The 25,874-nt window shown below is 38.7% G+C and overlaps 2 protein-coding genes across 2 annotated transcripts; one reads left to right on the forward strand and one right to left on the reverse strand.

Annotated features, from left to right (window-relative positions):
* Nucleotides 1-281: 281 nt before the first annotated feature.
* LOC132904440 (uncharacterized) lies at nucleotides 282-5,383 on the forward strand. The gene is made up of 2 exons (XM_060954848.1): nucleotides 282-370; nucleotides 4,468-5,383. The coding sequence occupies exons 1-2, from the start codon at nucleotides 282-284 to the stop codon at nucleotides 5,381-5,383; spliced, it is 1,005 nt and encodes a 334-aa protein (XP_060810831.1).
* Nucleotides 5,384-18,796: 13,413 nt separating this feature from the next.
* LOC132904441 (uncharacterized) lies at nucleotides 18,797-24,238 on the reverse strand. Its single transcript, XM_060954849.1, has one exon. It carries the CDS (start codon nucleotides 24,236-24,238, stop codon nucleotides 18,797-18,799), a length of 5,442 nt encoding a protein of 1,813 aa, XP_060810832.1.
* Between the last annotated feature and the right edge of the window lie 1,636 nt (nucleotides 24,239-25,874).

Consider the following 25,874-nt stretch of genomic DNA (forward strand, 5'->3'; position numbering starts at 1 on the left):
TATAGCCAAGGTATCTCAAAAATACCGCGTGATACAGTCTCCTTCGCAATGACTTTAATATTCGAATTCGCTTAATAATTTAAATTAATTACTTATACTTAAATTTAAAGGTTCTTGGAGTGAAACTTTCTGTCCCGGTTTCGTGTGGCGGACTGTAGCGTACTTTCTTCGTAATTATCTTAAAAAAAATTGTAACAAAGGTAGTAGCGGTGTTTGACCGGGGATGAAAAGAGTCGGAAGTGAAAAGTATTTTTAAAGTGGCCGTATAAAGGAGTTGTACAATGAAGGAAGTAATTAGGTGTCGGCAGATGGCGCTCGGGTCGACCGCAAATGCGTCCGTCGACGACGTTTTGGTAAACGCATATGTCGGGTATGTAAGGACTTTAGCTTCTGTTTATTCCTTTTGATAATATTTTTTTTTTTTTATTAATATTTATTGAAATGGCCACGAATCAATGTAAGTAATATGGACAAAACAGCAAATAAATATAGAAAATGTATTCCTACCCTAGAAAAATATGCCGTCTTCAAAAATATTACATACAGATATGCATATGATCACGACTATTGCTCGGAGGGATAGAGTGAAAAATCTTTCTACTTTTTATGATCTCTGCATGTTTGATAACTTTGTTACTATTGTTCTATAAGTATAAGAAAGTCTTCATTAAAGAAGGTATTGTAGTTATAACCTTTGTTTCTTTAAATTAATACCTACCATTGTTACAAAGGTAGGTTATAAGTACTTACAATCCCTCATCTTTTCGTGTTCCCGGTTGCACCTTTACGGACTTAATGAATACTTAGGTACTAAGTATTAGAGCATAATTAAATTTCAATCACACTTTTCAGATTTTCTTCATAACTGTATACTATGTATACAACAGGAATGGTAAACAAGAAAATAAGCATATGTTATGCTTATTTCTAAAAAAAATCTCTTCCAGCATGACAGGCAGACATGATGTAGGTATATATACAAACACACAAATATTTACCCGAGCAAATCATCATTATTCGCAATTTTCGTTGTCTGCATTGCTAAAACCCGCCGCAGACGGCGGTCACGAAGGAATGAAGTCATAAAGTGTTTAGAATTTGCCAATTCCGTTCACTGGTTAACCGCAAAATGTGTACTTACTTAATTTAAAATAACATTTGCTCAATTTAAAATACTTATGTAACTATTTCTTTTATTTTTTGTTAATTTAACATCTTGAAATATATGCATTTTAAGCTAAATCTTGAGCTTCCATGGCCAAAGTTGTGTTCGCGCTCCGCTTCCCTTCCGCTTCGCTTCCTACGTGCTCATTATTTTTGTACCTACTACTAAAGAAGTTAACCCCTACATTTATGGCTAAGTTAGTACAATTGTGATTGTGATGATTTTCGTATCGTAAGTAAATTATTTCCTATGTAAAAAGTATTATCAGCTTTATCGTGTAAATATTTAATTGTGCAGGCGATTGAAAATGTTACGCCGCTGTGCTTACTGCCAAATTTACTGTACTTCATGAAAAAGTCGATGTAATTTTTTTTTTGTACTTTGGTATATTACACTTTGTAAGATAAACATCCAAGACCCAGACCAATCAGGAAAAGTTAAAGAACTTAAAAACCAATTTGTTTCTTATCATGCCCTGGCCAGGATTCGAACCCGGGACCTCTGGTGTAACAGACAAGCGTGCAACCGCTGTGCCACAGAGGCCGTTTGTATAATATGATGTGCTTACGATTAATTTCTAAGATATAAATATCAAAGACGCCTTTTCTTTTTCACAAATATTGATAATGTTATATGCATAATAAAACATATCATACAAACGGCGGCTGCTTTATAAAAATAAAATTATTAACCATTTTCATACATCAATGTTTAAATATTGATGTATAAAACACGTCTAATTCTCTAATAACAATCAACAATAGTTCAATACATATCGCTAATGTGACAAAATGCCGAAAATTACCCTTATTATTGATGGGAACTGAATAAAGCTTTGTCACAGTCGGCGGCGCGACCCAGCTGGTACAAAATACTACTCGCGACCGCTACTCTGCCCATTCTCTATGCCTTTTTGACTTTGATTTATGGTTTTTTTATGCCCTATTCACTCGTCACGGTTACTTTAGATTATATTTTACTATAGAATAAAATTCACGTTTATATAAATTTAATTTTAAACTCTAATATGTGATACATAAGATCTATCCTTAGAAAAATAATGAAGTGTAAAATGTAACTGCACAAAAGATTTCGCAGTTGCGTCCGCGCAGAGTATCGCTACATCATCGCCTAATAGTAGGGGATGAGAGGGGTTTTATTTCATTTTCACAGTAATTTGCCATTGTTAAGCACAATAATGTTATTGTGCTGTTTGATTTTAAAGCAAATAAGTTTGAATGAAGCATAGGGAGTGCCGGGGATACGGTTAACACCTTCTTTAGCAAATATAGACAACCTAAGTAAATAAAAATATTTGAAGTTATAACCGACAATGGGCTAAAACTCTTAATACCCTCTTGTAATCTAAGAATAGTCTACTATAGTCGTTCATAATTGTGTCTTACTTTCCGTATTAAGATTGTTTTATCTCTGTCAGAAAATATTTATCAGAAGTAAGTAGGTATTTCTTTTAAAATGTTCTACTCGAAATACTATCTCAATCTTTACTACAAGTTACATCGAATCAGTTTAGTATCTATAGGTATCAAAACAATTTTAGAAAACTGCACTACCTAACAATACCTAGGTACGATAGATGATGATATATTAGTAGATACCATACCGCTATTATTCAAAATATACATGGCTTTTATATGTATTATTGAATTTATAGAAGTTTAAAAAATCCTGTGTGACTAGAATATCATTTTTATGATAAAAATAACACTGAAATCCAGTTCAAATTTATTTATAGCTGAGCCTCCATTGCCTACGACAAGGCTATTCTTTGTACAGCTATCAATTTTATTTGCTTTCTACTTTTTTGGCTTAAAAGGGATCCGACTTATTCAACACGCAAAAACCAAACAAATTCCATTATCAACTTTACAAACACGACACAATGCAAAACAAAAATTCTCATTTATCATACGGAGATATTGAAAAAAGATGCGCCCGCGACCCACAAGACATAATAAAACCGATTTGCGACATTTGAGTTTAGAAGTGAAAATGATAGCTGACAAAAGTCATTCGACAAATTCACGAGCCATTGTGGGTAGGTAGAGATACAGAGTGACTATTAATGCTTTTATCGTAGAGCGCGCATACAGTTTTCGTTTCCAATACTTAAAAGTCTAAGTTACTTATTTATTTAGCCTGTAACAATCTTACTTTATCTGCAGGAAAACTAATGAATTTTAGGAAGTAAGCGACTTTATGCTTAACTAGTACTTAACCAAAATTATATTATTATTATTAAACAAACTTTCCTATGAGAATCACTGACACCCTACGGGCTATTGCTATAGGGTGCGCTCTACTACATTGAAGAAGCTATGGTTACTCACAGGATAGGAGGATGACAAAAGAGTCTCAATGGTTCGGTAGCCGACAATGCAGCGGCAAGCTAGAGGGGTAATTTGTCACCATCGACAATACCGCTCGACATATTGACCATTATTTATGGAAGCAGTAAAACGCGTCCACGGTTTTATTGCGGGAACGATTGAACATCGTGTATTACACGATCTCGCACTTTGTTGCACCGAAACGACCGATTGTCAGTGAGTTTCGAAATTCGCACATACAAAGTTGGTTCATTATTTAAACATAAATACTATCTGAAAGAACAGTTCGTACGATTAAGTTTAAGCTGCTTATTTTGTTTTATTAGTACTTACTTTGCCATTTATTATTTAGATACTTAATGGACCTACGTCTGCGCTGTCCAGATTCCTTCATCCAGGAGTTTCTTAAATGCTAGAGTAAACAAAATAAACATCTATAAAGCCAAAGCCAGGCGTGCAGTTATTGCAATGCCACAAGACACGATGGTAAATTTATATCGCCATATAGGTATGGCAAAAGATCCTAAGTTAAATGTGCCCATTTTAAAAAAACTTTTTTATTCATCCAACATCATGCAAACTTTTGTATAAATAAGCGCCCAGAAACACGACGTCACGCTTAGAAATTCGTAATATTTATTTTATGTTAGTGTGAAAATCTTAACAATCACTGAAAAAAATAAGGTCGTTTATTAAAGAAGTAACTTTCGGAGAAAAATAAAAAATACCGTAATGGGTAAGGAAAACTTAGTCAATTTTAGAGGCGTGCGCACTCCGCCCCGCCCGCCCTTCGGCCACAACTTTCCGTGCTATTAGCAACAACTACCGAACGACAACAATTTTATCAAAATCTGTGAAGACAACTTCAACGTTTAGAAGCAATTACTTCTAATTGTCCGGTCGATGTGAAACATTAAGTTAGGCTTTATTTAGAATCGTTCTTGATGGCAGATGGAACTTCGGCGCCCACTTCGCGGAATTAGCGCCGCGCGTGACGACGGCGGCCGGAGCGCTGACTCGGCTCATGCCGAATCTGGGAGGTCCAGAAGCGTCCTGCAGACGCTTGTACATGGGGGTCGTGCGATCGATAGCCCTTTACGGGGCCCCCGTATGGGCGGATGCGCTCTCTCGCCAAAACCTCGCCTCCCTGCGGAGGCCACAGAGGCTGATGGCGACGAGAGCCGCAAGGGGATATCGCACGATCTCCTTTGAGGCAGCGTCTGTGCTGGCCGGTTCCATTCCCTGGGACCTAGAGGCGAAAACCCTCGCGTCGCTGTTCTTCTGGCGCGAGGAGGCCGTGGCCCAGGGTCACCGGTTGGCACCGAGGGAGATCGCAGGACGCCGCAATGAGCTGTGTCAGCGCTCCATTGAAGAGTGGTCCCAAAGGCTGGAGCAGCCGACCGCTGGGCGTAGAACCGTCGAGGCGGTCCGTCCGGTGTTGGGACAGTGGTTGGCGAGGCAGCACGGTAGCCTGACTTACCGTCTGACCCAGATGCTCTCCGGACATGGTTGTTTCGGAGGGTATCTGTGTCTGATCGGTCGGGGGCCGTCTGCTGTCTGCCACCACTGTGACGGATGTGCTGACGAGGACGCCCAGCACACCTTGGAGGTTTGCCCAGCCTGGGACCAAGACCGCGCGGAGCTTCGCGCGGTCGTGGGGGACGACCTTTCTCTGCCGGCTGTCGTGAGACAGATGGTCGACAGCGAGAGGTCGTGGACAGCAGTGCAGACCTTTGCGGAGAGCGTCATGCTCCGCAAAGTGGCGGCGGAAAGGGTGAGAGAGGACACGTCCGACCTCCCCATACGCCGCCGGCGCACTGGGCGCAGGAGGCGGGCATACGCCCTGCCCCTGCTGCCCCCACAATAAGGGCCGGTCGGGCGGCGGAAACGGGATTCCGCTGCTTGGCGAAACGGCCCTGGGTGAAGGCGCGCTTGTGCCAGGCGCGCCCTCCCCTAGCGGGTAGAAGTGAAGGCCGACGGGTCACCCCGCTGGCCGCTCCGTGGAGAGCGGCCGAGCCGAGGCCGCCGTGGAAGCGGCCGCCGCGTCAGGAATATGAGCGAGGGCAGCTCACACTCCTGACAACGAAGCGGTAGGCGATGGCACCGTGTGGTTTTAGTGGGTTCAAGCCCCACATAACCCGTCCGGCTTCCCGTAGCCGGCCGGGTAGACGAAGGTCTTTCCACACGTAAAAAAAAAAAAAAAGGCTTTATTTAGAAACTATCCGTACCTATTGAGCAAAGGGCGCCTGTTTTGTGTCATCAATAAAATGAAAATTGCTACGATTTTTGCTTAATTACCTAATAGAAGAGAATAAGTTTTATACATACATATAAACATACCTACTTACATAAAAGCACGCCTTTTTCCCGGAAAGGTAGGCAGAGACTACATTCTTCCACTTGTCACGATCTCTACATACTACTTTCGCTTCATTCACATTCATAACTCTCTTCATTCAAACTCGGTGGTTTCGGGTAATCTTGATCTAAATGAATAAGCTTTATATTAATTATAATGAGAGTTAGTTCTTAAATTTAAGAAGAAGAATAGTATAGGCTTGACCTCTGTGTTTTTCGCTTTGCGACTCTACATTTCAAGACTAATTAATCGAGCTCTCGAGAGGGCGTCATTTAGGCCACTGCAATTGTTGTAACTTCTTAATAAAGCAAATGTTTATCATAAATTGCTAATCCCATACGACTTTCCTCACAACACATTTACAGTTAATACGTAATAAAATAAAGCTCTTTTTTTATTATAAATATTAAAAATTTAAACAACTGAAAAAGTGAACTTCAAATAGGCGTGCATAGAATGCGATATAATAAAAAATGTGGTCAGTTTTAATGAAATAATGGTGGGTCTACGTCAGCGGACCGTTGCGGCCGTGATGCACCGCTGATACTCCTTCTGCATACAAATGACAAGGGAGGCGGAACGAAAACCCACATTTTTTCCTGTTTATACCATTTGTTCGCAAATGCCACGGTTAGGACCCGCCCATGTGAGCAGGATATATTAATTACATATTGATAGAAGGACCTGTGCAATACGGGGTTGAATTGATATTATTTTGTACACGCAATGTGAATTGATATTCCTGATTGTGCAATATCAGCAATAAAGTGGTTTCCCATAACTAAATACCTATCATCATAACAGATACTTAGTTAGGAACTTTTAAGTGTTATAATATTACGTGGTAAGTACTAACTACTTAGGTAGGTAAGTACTATAAAAACTTAAAAGTTTAAATTACGAAACAAGAATTTCGGATAATATGTGGCGCCATCTTTTTCGATTAAAGATAATCGCCATCCGTGTGCAACGCCATCTCGCGGGGAATAGCAGTACTATACCAAACCATGCCTTACCGGGCTTCAAATCACACTGTCTTCATATAAAATTTTCGATGAATTTGAATTATCTGAATATGAAGTGCAAATAAGTTACTATCGTAGGTAAGTTTTTAATTTATAATATCACAAAATGTTGCACCCACTGCCAGCAAATGATTGTTTCAGAGCCTGAGGCCCTTTCGGTTTCTTCTTCTTTCTGATTTATCCTTCTCGAATGTTATAAGTTCTAAGCCTCTATTAGTCTTCTTCCTCTTGGCTCACCACGCTGGAGAAGAGCCCGGTGTATGCCTTTGACCATCGATTCTGGATTAGGTGAGTCAGGTTTTTACACGGAGCTGACCTCCGAAACAAGTAGACTTTTCGGTTATACACTTTTTCTATTTTCCAAAGTAAAATGAGTCCATAAAAGTCTTCTTTATTCACTCTGGCGATATCAGATCAAAAAAAAAAAATTCAAAAAATTTTGAAAACTGCAAACATCACACCTAAGTATAGCTTGGAAGACACAATATGAAAGGAAAATTAAGATTGTTATCAGACTCTTAATTATCTCCGTTACAAGAGTGTGATTTCTCAGTCATAAAAAACAGCTCATAAATGATCAAATCTGTGAATAAAGCTAACTTCATTTTGGTAGGTACCTACCTAGGTGGTAGTAGTAAAGTACTATGGACTATAAACATATTTATTTAAAAAATAGATACTTCGGCAGATGCTTTTTCATATTTGACAAACCCGAATAATAAAAAGCCATTTCATTCCAAAAACATGTTGATTACGAATATTACGATACAATCTATGTCAAATTTGAGTCAATTTGGAGTAATAAAATAAAGTTTAGCTCGCATTCAGTGGATGCGGCATCCGTAACGTGTTATTATGAAACAAAGGGACACACAAGATTTACAGGTTAAGTACCCTCATCTATGGCACCAATGTCATTATGTTATTATTTGACTGATTGTGTTCTAAATAGTCTAATAAATCATGCCATTAAATTTTAAAGGTTTCCTTTGGTTGGGAAATTATAATGCAATTGGAAGTTATATGTATTTAATTAGTTTGGTCTCGAAGGGTAAAGTTACTAGGCAGGAAACCTTTGTTACTTACGCTATTATCAGAGTTTTTAAAGAACTGTGATAATAGCGTAAGTGGTGACAAAAATGTTAAAATATGTAATGGAAAAATTAAATCGTACCTAAGTTCAGTTCATTAAATCATCAAAGTACCTACCTAACTGCACCTACTTAATACTTATACCTAAAGTACCTATATAAGTTTAAACTATACGACGACATAATTTATTTAATTCAGAAAATACTTTAGCTATTCATTATAAATAAGGTCATTTTGTTCAAAAGAACTAGTAATTCTCTAAACTAAGTACAAGGGAAACATTTGCTTCCTAATGATTTTTATACATCTTTTTAATTCCAAACGACAATTGTAATAATGCATTAATGACTCAGGCACAGAAATCGTTCAAGAATATTCCCTTTGTAATTTACTGTTAAGAAAATAGTAGGTCGGTAGACTTCGCAGTAAGCAAAGCCTTTTGTAAGTAATACCTACGCCATTTCAGTCCCACGGAAACACGGGTATCATTGCAAAATACGCACTCTATAATCTTCTACAATTCGCCTATTATGCATAGAAAACACCAGTTGGGACAATAGAAAAACTACATGGAAAAATCAAAAGCCATTATGTTCCATTATCCGATGCAGTACTCGTGTTTATACGTAATGCATTCAGTGTGAACTTTTGCATACTTCATGGACAGATGATACACCCTGTGACACTCATTTGAACAAATGATTTACAAAGGCACTAAACCATTATTAATAAAAAGGGTAGCTTACACAAAGGTGTACCTAAATTTGAAACGTTTTAGGACACTCATTTGAATAAATGATTTACAAATGCACTAAACTATATTTTTAATAAAAAGGGTAGCTTAGACAAAGGTGTACCTAAGTTTGAAACTTTTTAGGATTAGGTAGGATTAGGTATTTATATCATCCTCTTGGCGTCGAATGAGACCTTCTTGGGCACGGGTCCAGGGTCTACCTATGACCCAAAATCCAGATCATAAACTGACCAAAGCTTATTCCTCTGATGACGCTTGTGACCCTGCAATAGGGAAACCTTACAAAAAAATATACAGTTTAGGTAAATACTGTATTTCACTAATCTCTGCACGACAATAGGCAGAAGGTACCTACTGGTATATGCAAAAATAGCTGTGTTTTTCCTTCGTATAGGTCTAATTAAATATTAATTACTTTTAAAATGTTTCTGTAAAAGATTTTGTACTCCTATTCCCCTTTAGTCTTAAATACATAATGCACTCGGTGCGAACCGTTGCACACCTAGCAACCCTAGGCTACTAAGCCATTTTCATTCGTATTTACACAATCACGGAAAAATATTGTAAATAACTAAAAATAAGTAAGTATTATAACTACATATTCTTCATCTTTTCAGGATAAGAACCTACTTAAGTATTAAGTAATAAAGCTACAATTTTTTTCTAAGAAATGAGTTATACTTAGTGAAGTAAGTAGGTACTTAACTGTTCTTTGTATTACATAGGTAAGTATTTGTACTTTCGATAAATTTTGGTTAGGACCAGTTTCATCATAGTATTCTGAAGAAGGCTTCTATCAGATAAATGAATATTTTGTAGGTACTTACCTACTACTAAGTTAGATGTAGATGCTTATAAACTTGTCAACATCCTTCTTCTAGTCCTGATTGTGTCCACAAGACCGCACCTCTCTTGTTAGGTTTCTTCGCTGCAAACTTACTTATGTTATTGGAATAACCCGAAACGGATCTCTGCTCCTACACAAAAATAACATCATTTCCTGCAGTCTGCACACAATCAAAATATTTTGTTGACTCCAATAACCTTATGTTAAGGAGACTGTTACCAACCCGAAGACTTCATGTTTACCAACGGGAATATCGTAGTTAGCATCAATACCGGTCAGGTGCGCTTATAGGGCGAGTGCCGCCAGCGACAAATCAATTTGCGACGGTCCGCCCCGCTGCCCGCTCCGCTCCCCGCTCCCGCCTGTGGCCTGATCACTGTTATCAGCGAGAACGGACCGCGTCACGCCTGGGGCCTCGATTATGTCATTAACTGAATGTCCCGGATATCAAGCCGATGAAAAGCTCAATCGAACGATAGCCGATAGCGATCCCTTGTCGAATGATACGTTCACTTAGATTTCGAAGTTATTGAGATTATTGTCGGTGAAAGTCAGCCGTTATGATTGGAATTGAAATATTTTGTTATTTCAAATAACTAGTTGTTGAAGCTTGTTCAAAGGCGGATTTTCAAAATTACATAAGTTAAGTAAGAAAGTAATTACCTATCCATATCTACCTACTACTTAGTTTTCATTTTGGTGTTTCTGAATTTATTCTCATAAAACCTAACTGGAACATTTAAGAAACCAAATAAAAAAACTGTCTTTCGTAGATTGCCTATAAGTAACTAGGTCTTACCTATAACCTGCTAAACAAGTTCCTTAACCTCTTTCTCTAACAAAAGAAGATACTATCTACGAATCAGTATTCTATCAACGAATTGAAATTTTTCTAAATTGTCATATAATTTATTATAGGTACCTATTTTTGGAATTGCTCCCATGACAGCGCCGGAAAAAATCAACCAAGCAACTATGTTGTTCAATGAATCAAGATTCAGTTCGTTTTTATTAAATCTCTACGTTAGCGTTTCCTCGGCTTTCTTCCATTGTTTAATTTGCTTTCCCCAGTTTTTAGAGCGATTTCCTTAAGCGGTGGTGATGAAAGAGTGGGGGCGTGGCGGCGGCCGTCGATTGGGCCGGGCAGCGCCAATGCGCGCGCGCCGCACGGTAGCTGCACTTCTCTGCATGCACTTATTTACTAATACATTATATTATTTCCTAAATAAAAGTTTGTGATACATCTATATAGCAAACCCAGCTACTGGAACTGTAAACTTTCCTAAGCCTTACCCTACATCGGAACGGAGTTCAGAGAAATAATTGCAATTACACCATGTCAAAGACTTTTTCGGGGATTTGCACAAAAATTAAATCATAAATTTCATGTATAGGAACGGTACTTACTTCTATGGTAAGATGAAAAAGACTGGTACCTATTGTATAGAGGCTATGGCTTTATGAGCTATCCCTACTTTAAACAGTGCTTCTTAGGTCCTGTGCAGTATAACTTTGTAAGAGCAAATTGCAGCTTTTACCCATTTGATGTGACCTCCCAATGAATGAGCGGTGTGCAGCCCACAGCCGGCGAACCCGCCGATCGGCTTCCTAAGAACGTTTAAGTCCGATATTACCAATAATTGAAGACGTCGCTTTATTAAACCGGCCGGACAGGCTCTATGTTGATTACTCGTAGTTATCAAGAATTTGAGCATCCAGACCCATTACGGAGGTTCGAGGACTACAGGCGCTTCTTCGTAATAACCATGATGATGCCTGAAATTATATGATTTGTGAGGAATTTTGTTGAAAATGGCGAAAACATTACAGAAAATACAGGGGTCGTTACGACGCCGGGCGGTGTGGCCGCGGGCGAGGCTCCGCCGTATGCAAATTAAACGTAATCAAAATAATAATTTGATACGAGGCGAGCAGAAATACCTCGTGACCGCTATACGACCTCTCTTTCTAACTCCGGCAATATAGCCTCAATGGAGAAAGAACGAGGCGTATTCGTTGGAAATTCAAATACCCTACGCTACACCCGGTTCGTTTTTATTATTTCATATTGTTTTAACTATGCGGGTAATTACATTCGATAGCAGCATAATGCGCAAAATTACTATAAGTGGTTGGCTGTATGTATTTCAGAAGCGATTACAGCTCTACGAACAATACTTACAACGTGATAATATTAGCAATAAGAAAAATAAGAATAAATTGCTGCAATCAACCAGAAGCCAACACGTTATTGATAACGACAACGAAATTATTAAGAAACATGAAGTTAAAATAATTCTTATAAATTGTTAAGTATCCTATAACTTATGCCAGTCGTGCAACTTTCTTCGGATTCTTGGAGGAGATGCGAAGAAGCCTTTTACATCCTTCCATGTAAACACTGACCGAAGTGCAGATTTATTCTGCAAATTTGCAGAATAAATCTGCACTTCGGTACATACCTATGTGGTTGTAGAGTGAAGACCCCTGAGTTTGGGTCTAGCTAAAATATAAGCTTTTTTGTCAAAGTACAGAACTTGGTAAGGTAATTTGTAAGAGTAACGGTAAGAATTAAAAAATATAATAAAAAATAAAAATAAATTTAGTCACTTATACGGGAAGCAAAATATTGAACATTATACCATAATCAAAGTCAGTTGGAGGCTTAGTCCTAATCTATAAATCATGTCATGATCATAAGCTTCATTCATTAAGTATAACCTGAATCTGCTTGATCACACAGCAAGTGCTGGCATTTAGCTGCTGCCGAAGCTGGCCGGTATAAGATGACAACAAAATAAGAACGGCACAGATAGATACCTCATATTTTGTATATATACACATCTCTTACATACATTTATCTAATAACGTCTATACAGGGTAGACCGAGCCAACCATTTTGAAAAAACTGAAAGGCCTCGTTGAGCTGCATGTCTTAATGATGGAATTTATAGGTTCAAATAGTGACAGGATGCTAGCCCATCCCCTACAAGATTACCAAGTTTAGTCTTTTTCTTAGTTGCCTTTTACGACGAAGAAGCAAATAAGAAATACCTACAAAACGAAAAGTTAGAGAATCATCTTAAATAGTTAAATCCTGAAAGATTGATGTTAATTATATAAATCAAGAGTACCTAGGTAATGATCATCACGGACTTAATTACGTATTTACACAGTATATACTTACAGTACATACCTACGGCTATGACTATGAACGATTCTGGATTGAGGTGTTATAACCACTCCCGTCTGACCTCCGCAACTTTTTCACAGGAACCTAACCCATTTGGATCATGATTTGTTTTGGTTACCAAACAGATGTGAAGGTAACACACATCTGTTTGGTAACCGAGGAGTACTTACCGTGTTACTTAAATACTCTGAAAGTTTTACCATGAAAGTCTGGAAGAGCAAACTGAAATTTATGTTATCATCAATATACGTAGGTCCATATTGAAGTAAACGTATATTTTATCTGGTCAGTCACATAAATTCTATCAAGTATCTATGTTATTAATGAGTGGCCTACGTACTTGTATTGTTAAAATCTACACACGTTACACAATTTCTGTCCATCCGTTATTTTAGTGTGCACTATAGGTAGTACTAGTACCGTTTCATTACATCCACGCTCGGCTAGGCCTGCACTAGTGGTTAGCCGTGGTTACGTCGTCATGCCACGCCAATTGGATGCGATTAAAAATAATTTCCATTTTTGATGTCATTTCGCTTGTTATCGTATGCTGTGGTGCGCATAATTCCTCTATGTAGGCAGGATACATGGCTGTATCTCTATATGCTAATAATTGTTTATTTCCTTAACAATTGTGTTTATTTCGCAAACAAGTAATTTTATTCAATACCTGGTTATTTGTTGATTTTATTTGTAAACCATTCATAATAAAAGATATTTTGCTATCTTCAGATAAGAAATGCTTAATACTTCTTTTGTGAAAAAGTCCAGCCAGTATAGTGAAAAAAAATTGTGTTTGCCAGTTGCTTATTTGAGTTAAGTAAAATATATAAATAAATATATTATATATGTATGTATAGATAGTATTTTAGTTCGATTTAATTTAACCAATTGGAATAATTGTTAATTGCAGGTTTAGTTACCTACCTGTTGAAGAATTACCGACAGAGGCGACGGTTATTACGCAAATGGCTGCAAATAATAGCCCTGCGACAATTTGATGATTTTCTGTAATGAATATGTATTGTAATCTTCCTTCACCTACATACAAACACGATACACCTATAGCTAAAGGTATTTAGATAATATTACATGCATGCCTTAAGTATCTAATATCGCACTCAATAGAGTGCGATGCACATTCTATTCTTATAGTTTAGGTAAAATATGGTAGGTAGGTATTTCTATTATATTACTTCGATTTCTCTGCTGTAATCAAATCTTGTAAATGAATCGTACATCAGAAAGTAATATGAATAAAATTAAAAATTAAATAAATGTAAATTTTTAGTCAATAGGTAGGTAGGTCTACAAATAAGCTAAAATTCGTGTGAATGTACACACTAAGTGCAGTAATATAATAGAAATACCTACCCACCAAATTTTATCTAAACTATAGGAATAGAATGTTCATCGCACTCAATTTTCAGTTGGTTGTAAAACTGTTAGTACCTAACCACGTTAGTAACTGTTTTATGTGTATTATTTATTGCACATAAAAGCAAAGTGGGTTTTCGGACGAAAGCCCGTGTTGCTTTAAGGAAATGCAAGATGAGAACCAAACTTGCTATGATGGTGTCTTACCTATATCATTTTATCTCTTGAGTCACAGTCAGCACCTTGTACCCTCCCTCGCAATCATTAATAAATAAATACATAAGAACTACTTCTAGAGGTTTATTCCCATTGTTACGTATTATGGATTAAAGACAAACGGACAGTTGGCTCTTAATAAAAGGTATTTGATGTATACTACTCAGATATCCGACTCGAAAAATGCGTCTTCCTTTGAAGCTTCTGTGCTTTCTTCCGCGACCATGGTCGACAACTGAAAGACAGTAAACGAAACAACTGGAATCCTTATTGTGACTGCCCTTAGACAAGATGAGGATAGGAAAGCGTAGAAGCAACCGAAGGACTTTACCTACAAAAGAAGAGTTGCAACGACATAGTGGCGACATCACTAACTAACGCCTCACACCAATTGTCAATCACAGCGAAGAAATTGACGTTCTCAGCCAATAGCAGCGAAGAATCTAAATCGCGATTACAAAGATTTCACGGATTGAAGAATAAGTACAACCTTCGACTCAACATTGTCGGGAGTTGCGGTTCCCCAGGCATAACACCTAGCCTGGCGGAAGATCTTCCCTTTGGTGACGGTCGAGCCGAATCATCGCTCCCGCTACTTACAACATATTAAAAATCCCATAGTATCAGTGTATCAATAATATCGCAGATAAAATTTCGATTAGTAGTTGCATTATATTGTCGATTATAATATCAATCGATAGTATTATAATATCGATGTCGTTTGGAGGAAATATTGTTAAGCATTTGATATCGCGGCCGCAAGTATTTATGGAAAATTAAAAAAAGTAATCTTAGCAGGAAACTAACGTTTTTGGTCATTTTTTTAGGTTTTCAGAGGAATTGATGATTAATTTTCTTCAATACGATAAAACTATCGATAAGTAGGTAGACTTATTTATCGATTGTAGAACCACCTTGCAAACCTAACGAAAGGCTTAGACAAAATGTGCACAACCAACATTAGATACCTACAGTAATAATAATGCCACCAAAAAGAAAAAACGATATTTGTTTCTATATAAATACTTATGTAAATATTCCTTGATTTCTCAAGGAATTGTTGACCCAGAGACCCAGTTGTAACTATAATCATTTCTTTGTCTTTATAACGACTGTCTTTCTTGCCAATTCTAAGTAGGTGAGCATTATTAATACGACTTTATAACCAACGGGCTTGACAGGTCAATATTACCTACTAAGAACCTACATAATAAAATATGTAAAACATAATGACCACTTTACAATGTTAGAGGCATGCAAATTGTTCGGGTTTGCTATTAGTTTGCATTGCCAACGTCGAATCTATAAGTTTAGTCACATAATGAATGGTTTGGTACAGTAAACGGATACGAGTATAAGTATAATCAATTTTGGTTTAGGTATTTAAAAATGAATGCAAAAATTTAAAGACTGATGGCTCTGTCTACCCGGCAAGGGATACAAACGTAACTATATGTATGTGTGAATACAAAATTTTGGGAGACATTCTCTATTTCTAAAAATTACTACTACTAAACTTATATAGCGCATAGATCCTGAGCTTTCAAGCAATACTTATATGATGCAATTACTCAGATGATGACGTTTGAAACGAAGAAGTCTCTATACCAAATTCGTCAAAATAAGTTCAACATAGTTATGATTTATTTTTAAAATTACTTATCTAATAGAATGTATTACATTAGGCTAATACATAGGTATATTAGAGGATAGGAAATGTAAGTATATTTAATATGGATACTCTAAATTTCCACCAAAATAAATTTACAAAAGTAACCCTAAGTAGGAAATTCCCTCATTACCATCACAGAGCTCTCCGCAGCGTGTACTTACATTAGCATACTGAAACGCCGAGTTCACGCTTTTCACGGCAGTCGGCATTACAGCAGTGCGTTAGATGTGCGCAATTTGCCTCCATTTGGCGTAATGACAGGCCGCGTCCGTGGAGGCTGCATAATGAGACGGTGTTGCCGATTGATCCGCAGGCTTTTGTCTCATGTGAAGCTAAAGGCGTAAGAGCCTTATTATGTAAAAACAATAGACCGCGCAGACCCTGATGTCGAAGAAGATATGAATTGCGTCCGATGCGGTGGCTACAAGACAGCAAATTGCGACTGCTAATGTTAACCAATTAAATAAATTCATTATTTCTTCGTTGTAACAGTAGAGTGCCGGAAGAGTACAGTACAGTGACAGTACGTCATCTTATATTCACTTTTTAAAATAAGCATAATATTTCCTTCGTTCACCTGAACGAATGAAACTTTCGGATTTGACAAACAACACTTTCCTTACACATACCTATGTGTAAGCAACTTCATTTCTCCATCTGAAATTTTGGGAAATTCCCACGAGAACTAAGCCTCGCGGAAAGTCTATATTGATCGAAATGTTATACCTACGTGGCTAGTTACCTGAGTCTGTTGTTATGAAGACTAATTCGAGACATGTTTACAAAGGGAAAACCATTGCACATTCGGCAGGGCGAACGAGTTAAAAAAGCATATGTTTTGAACTAGAACGCACCTTATCATTTACCACATTAAGTGTACATTGATTATAGTAATCTCCTCATAAGGGAACAATAGCTATGCACTCCGTTCGCCACCACATGCGCACCACTCATACAGGATGCTTTATTTTTGGTTTCTGTATTAAAATTTACACAAGTCTCGAACTTTTTTCGAGGCTTACTCTATTTTTATTCGTTCCGTATAAATAAATTTAATTATTTTTAAAGTAAAAAAAATCTAATTATTTATCTTATATCTCATGACAATCAGTCTGAATTGTACCAGAGTGCTGATGGTAGTCTCAAAGCTCATGTGTAAGCCAGTTTAATAACAGATTTTTTATATGAATCATGACAAACAGTGTTGCGGGTCGAGGTGGCAGTATAACCCTGACTAGGTACCTGCCTCCCCTAGCCTCCCCTTCACTTATAGGGAGTCCCGAATTCCGCTCCAGTAGAAGTCCGCCCCCCCCCCCGCTGGTATATGACGTCAACGGCTGCGGACGCGGCAGTGAGGCCAACAAAGAATCCTCGGATGGTAGGTTGTGTAGAAATGGGGTCATCAACCTCTTCCAAAAGCCTATGTCTAATTTCACTTGATTGTTAATAAAACTACTATACGTGGGGTCATTGACCTTACTCACTGAGTGTCTATTCACTATATGATCACTAAATATCGAGTCTCTCTCTCTAATTAAAGTCTATGTCACTTAATAAAGTCTGAATTACTCACGGTTTAAAGGTTCAGTCACTGAAATCCAATAGCACTATCACTAATTGGAATACCTACTCACTATGTTCAAGTCTTATTGGAAACCACTAAACTAATTGAAGAATTAAAAAACGAAAACAATACACAATTTGTCCGTCCACTAACCATGCACAACACCTTATACTAATTTCCTAACACTATTAAACTATTACACTAAGAGGTATTATTCCGACTTAATTTCTTGAAGACTTCTTCTTCTTGAGGACTTTTTCTTTCTTGAGGTCTTCTTTTTCTTGATTTTTCACTTTAAACTGGAACAATTGCACTACGACGCCCTCTGCCGCCGATTTTACTATTGTAAGTCGGAGTAATACCTTAACGCGAACCTCAAATTTCGTGACGATTTCTGGTGTTGTGCATAGCTTCGCTTAGGTGATATTTATTTACTTTTCTCAATTTCACATGATAAAAACATAACAATTTCCATTTTCCAAATAAACTTACAAAAATTCTCATCATATAAAATAATTTACAAATATCACAATTTCTTTCTCAAAGAGATTTTCACAAAAGTTTGTCTTCAACCTATGCTTTCATCAAAATTTCTTGTCAACTTTTAAATATTTCTCGAATATACAATATAAGATTCTAAAAAATTCTAAGTTATACAAAAATACATATATCATACTTTCTTATTACAATACTTTCGTTTCTATAAACAATATACTTTTCGAGAAATTTACTTACATTTGTTGACATCAAAAAACATAATCCAATTATTGACCTCGTGTCCTTGACTTTTATAAAAATAGCGTTATCACTTATCTATGACGGTCTGCGTTATCGTTTATCAATTAGGTTTCATAAATAATAATAACAATATCTAAAATATGCCTCTAAAGTGCTCATTCGCTTTCTAGTGTACTATCTAATGCAATTGACCGTCGTAGTGGGGGTATTGTTTGATCTCGCTTCTTTTGTTCTATACAATACAATACTTAATGAGTGTGCTACAATATGACAATGTTTATTGAGTGTGCGCTATGTTAAATTTAATGTGTCGCTAACAAACTCTCCCTCGTGCTGCGCACAAACTCTTGAAGCGACATCAAACGTTTCTTATTCTACTTATGCTATTACATCTTTGCTATAATGTCCATGCACTTTTATTTCACTTTTACTTTCACTAAATTTCACTTTTGCTCTGCTTTGTTTTCACTATTCACTGGCACTATCACTACTAGCTTCGAAGCTGGCCGTCGCAGAATGCCACCACCGGTAGCCACATCAACGACTCTGGTCCGGTCGTCGGGGCCCGGCAGCGTGCGCACTACCCTCCCGCGAGGCCACGTGCCTCGCGGTAAGGCAGGATCCAGGACTGCTACGATGTCCCCACATCGGATGTCTCGGGTTGGCTGGCCGACGTTCCTCCGTGGCAGCAAGCCAGGAAGATATTCTTTCAGCCAGCGAGACCAGAAGTGGTCCGCTAGCCGCTGCGAAGTCTTCCACGAAGGTTTTCCGACAAGATCGGAATCGGAGAACGCGCCCAGCCTAGGCGCGCCGCAGGATCGCCCAATGAGGAAGTGGTTGGGCGTGAGTGACTCTGGATTGGTGCAGTCTTCCAGTTCGGTGAGAGGTCGAGAGTTGATAATGTGCTCGACCTCAAGCAGAAGAGTGTGTAGCGTCTCTTCTGAAGGATTCTTCTCTTTGAGCACGGCCGTCAGTGAAGTCTTAACGGACCGTACCAGTCTCTCCCACGCTCCTCCCATGTTCGGAGCACCAGGCGGTATGAATTTCCACCTGACGCCAATGTTGTCCGCGGCTGCCTCTACCTCTTCTTTCTTCAATGCTTCTACAGCTTCCTTCAGCTCTCTGTTGGCACCCACAAAATTAGTACCATTGTCACTATAGATTACTTTTGGCATACCTCTTCTCGCGGCGAATCTTCTCAGGGCCATGATCATGGAGTCGGTTGACAGCGATGTAGCCAACTCTACGTGCACTGCTCTGGTTGTGAGACAGGTGAACAGTGCGCCCCATCGTTTTTCATGTCTTCTCCCAATGGTAATGGTCATCGGTCCGAAGTAATCTACAGCTGTGCAAGTGAACGGGTGACTGTTGTGAGACAGTCTTTCTGGAGGCAGATCTCCCATCGGTATCGTCGTCGGCATGGACTTTCTTACTTTGCACCATTGACAGAGGTGCGCGATTGATCGTACTGCTGCTCTTATTCCCACGATCCAGTATCTTTGTCTTAATTCGTTGATGACAGTAGCGTGGTTTCCGTGATGGAACACATTGTGGTAATGTTGGATAAGCAGTCGTGTTATCCAATCACGTTTATCTAATACTATCGGGTTCTTCTCTTGTTGTGTTCCTTCGACGGCGTTAATTCTTCCTTTCAATCGAAGTATCCCGTCGATTTCGACTATATCTAAATTATGCAGCTTCTGACTTTTCGTTAAATGTTGACCTTTTCTCAACGTAGCTGTTTCGGCTTTGAAACTCTCGTCTTGACTTCGTCGCATCAATAGTTCCTCTGCTTTCGCTAATTGATGCGTTTCCAACGGAATAAAGAGTTTTTGTTGCTCTTTTGCAATCTTTTTTAGAACAATTGGAGTCTTCTTCCTTTTCCTGTTCTTCCTCCATGGTTCATCTTTCTTAGTCGCGTTGACTTTCTCTTTTTCATGCTTATTATTTCTTAATATTTCGATGAATTGAACCACTCTTGCCGTGGACCTTAGGAGTCTGTTCCAACTTGAAAATCTTTTCGGATCTGGCGTAGAAAACTCTTTCTGTCTCGTTGTTGCTACTTTCTCAATCTTCTTGTCCTCTTCGTGCGGTTCTCTCTTGATTTCTTTCGGCTTCGGCCAATGTTCCTCAGGTTGTCTTAAGAATTCAGGCCCTTCAAACCATCTGTGTCTTTCGTTGAAGTTTTCGGGCACATCCCTTGTTGCATCGTCAGCCGGGTTTTGGTTTGTCGGTACCCATCTCCAATCTTGTGGTTTCGAAAGTTCTTCGATTTCGGCCAAGCGATGTGCCACGAACGTCTTAAATGTCCTCGGGTCTGATTTGATCCATGAAAGAACCGTCGTTGAGTCTGTCCAAAAAGTCTTTTTTACTACCGTCAGATCCATTTCTTTTTCAATTGCGCGTGCTAGTCTGCAACCTAACAGTGCTGCTTGAAGTTCCAGTCTTGGAACGGATATCGGTTTTAGAGGAGTTACCCTGTTCTTTGCTGCGATCAACGAGGTTTTCGTATCTTCTTCTATCGTTTTCCAATAAGCTGAGGGTGCATAGGACGTTTCGCTTGCATCTGTGAAGACGTGTAGCTCTCCCTCGGTGTGGTGAGGAGAGATGCATCGTGGTATTGTGAGCCCTTCTATTGTCTTCATGTGTTGTAGGTATTTACGCCATTCGTCTTCTTCTGATGCCAAAATTTCGGTGTCCCATCCAACTCCGCTTCTCCAGATATTCTGCATTAGTTTCTTACCTTGAATAAGAACTGGAGCTATTAATCCCAAGGGATCAAATGTTGACATGATCGCGCTGACCACTTGTCTTTTCGTAGGGGTCTTTTCTCCTCGTAAAATTTCCCTTGGTACGTTTCTCATTGCTACTCGAAATGAAAAGCAGTCTTCTTGTACTTTCCATTTCATTCCGAGCGTTTTCTCTTCTTGCTGACCAAGTCCTAATTCCTTTTCCAAGCTATTGTCTCCGTTGATCCTTTTCAATACATTAGGACGGTTGGATGCCCATCCTCTTAAATGGAAACTTGCTTTCTTATGTATTTCGTCGACTGTCGTGGCGACTTCTACCGCATGTTCTTCTTCCCAAAAACTTTGTAGATAATCGTCCATGTAATGATTCTTTTCTATCGCTTTGATGGCCTCCTGGTGCCCTTGTCCGTTGTCTTTCGCGTTTTTGTTTTTCACAAATATTGCTGTACTGGGTGATGAGGCCGCTCCGAATATCACAGTTTTAAGACGATACTCCTTCATTGGTCCTGTCCTGTCGTCTCCTCTCCATAAGAATCGCAAACTATCTCTGTCGTCTTCTCTCATGAGGATTTGCAGGAACATCTCTTTAATGTCAGCTACGACTGCTATAGGACCTTGACGAAAGCGTATTAACACACCCCATAACGATTGTAGCAGATCCGGTCCAGATAAGAGCGCGTCGTTCAGACACTTCCCATTGGATCTTGCTGCTGCATCGAACACTATTCTTCTTTTCTTTTTCGTTGGGTGCGTGACGGCGAAGTGCGGTAAGTACCACAATCTCGTGGATTTACTTTGATTCGGAGCTTCTTCTGCGTAGTCTGAATCCAACAAATGTTGCATCTGTTTCTCGTAGTCGGCTTTCAGTTCAGAATCTTTATCCAACTTTTTCTCTAAGTTTCTCATTCTGCTTTCCGCAGTTGATCGATTGTCTGGAAGAGTTTCGTCTTCCGCTTTCCAGATTAATCCCGCTTCGTATTTATCGACAGCAACTTTTCGCACGACTTCTTCCAATTTCTTTGTTGCTCTCTCTTCAATGTCAGACGATGGCTTCCTTTCAGTGACACCTAGTGCTTCTATTGCGAAGTGTTCTTTAATTATGGCATCCAAATTGTCGTCTTGACTTTTCAGATGCGCACATCTCATAAACTGTACTTGTTTCGTTATCCCACCATCGCAACCGTGTAATACCCATCCCAGCTTCGTGAATGAAGCAACGGGTTCGTCCTTCTTGCGTTTCCTAGTGTGTCTCGATACGATCAGTTCCCAATTGTCCTGACCTATTAACATTTTCGGAGGCATGTCTTCGTAACATATTTTGTCGATAAGAGGCTTCAGGTGTGGACAGGCTTCCAATCTCGCTCTATCCACTGTTTGCGGTGACAACTGGATTTCTTTAATTGTTCTCACGTTATTTATGTTCATTTTCTTCCGTTGGTGGACGCCTTTAATCTTCAAATTGATTCTTTCAGAATCCGTGTTTCTTATCGTATTTCCACCAACTGTTTCTAGAGCAAGGACTTCTTTCGGTCCTGTGGCTCCTATTTCTTTTGCTGTAGCTTCGTCCAGCAATGTGACTGTCGAACCTTCATCCAGAAGTGCTAATACTTTCACAGATTTCGTTGGCCCGTATAGCAGTACGGGCATTATTTTCAATAGCGCTTGTGGTGTTTTCAAAGTGTTGACAGTTCCAGTAACACCAGCTTCTTCTTTCCTCTTTTCATATGTACTGTTTTCTTTCTTATATTCCTTATGAAGAAGCGCATGGTGTAATCTCTTACATTGTCGGCAGGGTCTAGACCTGCAATCATCTTTTCGATGTCGTCCTCTTAGGCAATTGAAGCAAACTTTTAACTTTTTTACCATTTCCCACCTTTCGTCGATACTTGCGTTTTTCAATTCTTTGCATTCCGAAAAATAGTGATCTCCTTTGCATTGAATACATTGAATTCCCCTTCTCATGGGTTGTTCAACTGCTACGTGTGCTGACAGCCTCTTTGGTTGTATCGCTTTCTTCTTTTCGTTTGATAGCAGCACAACACTTCTATCGGCTTCTTTGTTCAGGAAGTTAGCTAATATTTCGAGATCAGGTTCATCTTCGTCGTATTGTGCGATATAATCGCACCATCTAAATTGAATAAACGCTGGTAATTTTTCCGTGATTTGTTTCACTATTTCCGGTGAGTGTAGGTACTTGTTTTTCTTTAACCCTTTGATACTTGTCACACTGTTGTTGACTTTACATGAGAATGCACTAAGTTCTTGTACATTTTCACTTACACGAGGAAGCGCCCTTAATTTGTCTAATTCGGCTGTGACTAATAAGTCCGCTCTACCGAATCTTCTCCTTAATGCTTCCATGACGTCATTGGGTTGAGAATCCGAATATAATATATTTTTCACTGCTTCTCTTGCTTGTCCCACGATGCTTTTTCTTAGTCGAGCCATATTCTGAACTGCCGAAAACATGGTAGATGTTTCGGTGTATACTGTTAGGAAAGCTAGCCATTCTGCACTATCTCCATTAAATGTTGGTAACTCAAACATGTACTTCGGTGGCAACGGTTTGTGTTTCGAAGTAGCTTTTTCGAATGCCGCTGCTATAGCTGAAGCGAGGTTGTTCACTGGTAGATCTTCATTTCTGTTGAATGGAACTTCCATACATGACGCGTTGTCTTGTGTGCCAGCCATCCAACTTCGTACACGATCCGCCCTGTCCTCTGGTTCCTCTAGGTCGGAATCAGATTCTTCCTCAAGAAGTTTCGCCTCTGCTTCCCTTTTCGCGGTTTCCGCTTTTATTTGTTCTAATTTGAGTTCCGCAATTTCTTTTTCCAATTGAAGTTTCCTTCTTGTTTTCACTGACTTGCTTGTTCCTGCTCTCTTGCTCCTAGATGGGGAGCGCGTTGTCTGCGTAGGCTCGCTATCTCTCGGTTCCATTGGAACTAATGTCATCGTGCTTCCCGGTAGTGCTTGTTCTCGCGTTCCAGTTTGCATGCTTGTGTTTGTGGAGTCCTCAGTTCCACTTGTAGTTCCTCGACTTGTAGGAGTTCTATGTGTTGTGCCTGTTTCTTCACTTGTTGTAGTAGGTGGACGTAATGGTTCCATTTTGCCTTTCTGGCTTCTCGTTACTGGCATTTTGAAAGGTATTGAAGATCCGGCTCGAAGGACCACGCCTTTGTTGCGGGTCGAGGTGGCAGTATAACCCTGACTAGGTACCTGCCTCCCCTAGCCTCCCCTTCACTTATAGGGAGTCCCGAATTCCGCTCCAGTAGAAGTCCGCCCCCCCCCCCGCTGGTATATGACGTCAACGGCTGCGGACGCGGCAGTGAGGCCAACAAAGAATCCTCGGATGGTAGGTTGTGTAGAAATGGGGTCATCAACCTCTTCCAAAAGCCTATGTCTAATTTCACTTGATTGTTAATAAAACTACTATACGTGGGGTCATTGACCTTACTCACTGAGTGTCTATTCACTATATGATCACTAAATATCGAGTCTCTCTCTCTAATTAAAGTCTATGTCACTTAATAAAGTCTGAATTACTCACGGTTTAAAGGTTCAGTCACTGAAATCCAATAGCACTATCACTAATTGGAATACCTACTCACTATGTTCAAGTCTTATTGGAAACCACTAAACTAATTGAAGAATTAAAAAACGAAAACAATACACAATTTGTCCGTCCACTAACCATGCACAACACCTTATACTAATTTCCTAACACTATTAAACTATTACACTAAGAGGTATTATTCCGACTTAATTTCTTGAAGACTTCTTCTTCTTGAGGACTTTTTCTTTCTTGAGGTCTTCTTTTTCTTGATTTTTCACTTTAAACTGGAACAATTGCACTACGACGCCCTCTGCCGCCGATTTTACTATTGTAAGTCGGAGTAATACCTTAACGCGAACCTCAAATTTCGTGACGATTTCTGGTGTTGTGCATAGCTTCGCTTAGGTGATATTTATTTACTTTTCTCAATTTCACATGATAAAAACATAACAATTTCCATTTTCCAAATAAACTTACAAAAATTCTCATCATATAAAATAATTTACAAATATCACAATTTCTTTCTCAAAGAGATTTTCACAAAAGTTTGTCTTCAACCTATGCTTTCATCAAAATTTCTTGTCAACTTTTAAATATTTCTCGAATATACAATATAAGATTCTAATAAATTCTAAGTTATACAAAAATACATATATCATACTTTCTTATTACAATACTTTCGTTTCTATAAACAATATACTTTTCGAGAAATTTACTTACATTTGTTGACATCAAAAAACATAATCCAATTATTGACCTCGTGTCCTTGACTTTTATAAAAATAGCGTTATCACTTATCTATGACGGTCTGCGTTATCGTTTATCAATTAGGTTTCATAAATAATAATAACAATATCTAAAATATGCCTCTAAAGTGCTCATTCGCTTTCTAGTGTACTATCTAATGCAATTGACCGTCGTAGTGGGGGTATTGTTTGATCTCGCTTCTTTTGTTCTATACAATACAATACTTAATGAGTGTGCTACAATATGACAATGTTTATTGAGTGTGCGCTATGTTAAATTTAATGTGTCGCTAACAAACAGAGAGATAATTACTTTTACTTGACAAAGATTTCTTTAAGTTATTGAAATAGTTGAATAAAAAATCCAGCCATAATCCATTTAGACAAACACCTTAATGATGTGCATATCTCAAAAAGATATACATACTTATATTAAGTATTATCTATTTTTTCCGTGCCGTGTGGTTCCCGG

Source organism: Amyelois transitella, chromosome 5 (assembly GCF_032362555.1).
Source record: "Amyelois transitella isolate CPQ chromosome 5, ilAmyTran1.1, whole genome shotgun sequence".
Classification (NCBI taxonomy): Eukaryota; Metazoa; Arthropoda; class Insecta; order Lepidoptera; family Pyralidae; genus Amyelois; species Amyelois transitella.

Bases quoted from the DNA above. Each gene is read 5' to 3' on its own strand.
- LOC132904440 (XM_060954848.1), top strand. From the start codon at position 282: ATGAAGGAAGTAATTAGGTGTCGGCAGATGGCGCTCGGGTCGACCGCA. The intron at 371-4,467 runs GTATGTAAGGAC...TCTTGATGGCAG, and splicing joins TTGGTAAACGCATATGTCGG to ATGGAACTTCGGCGCCCACT.
- LOC132904441 (XM_060954849.1), bottom strand. From the start codon at position 24,238: ATGCCAGTAACGAGAAGCCAGAAAGGCAAAATGGAACCATTACGTCCA.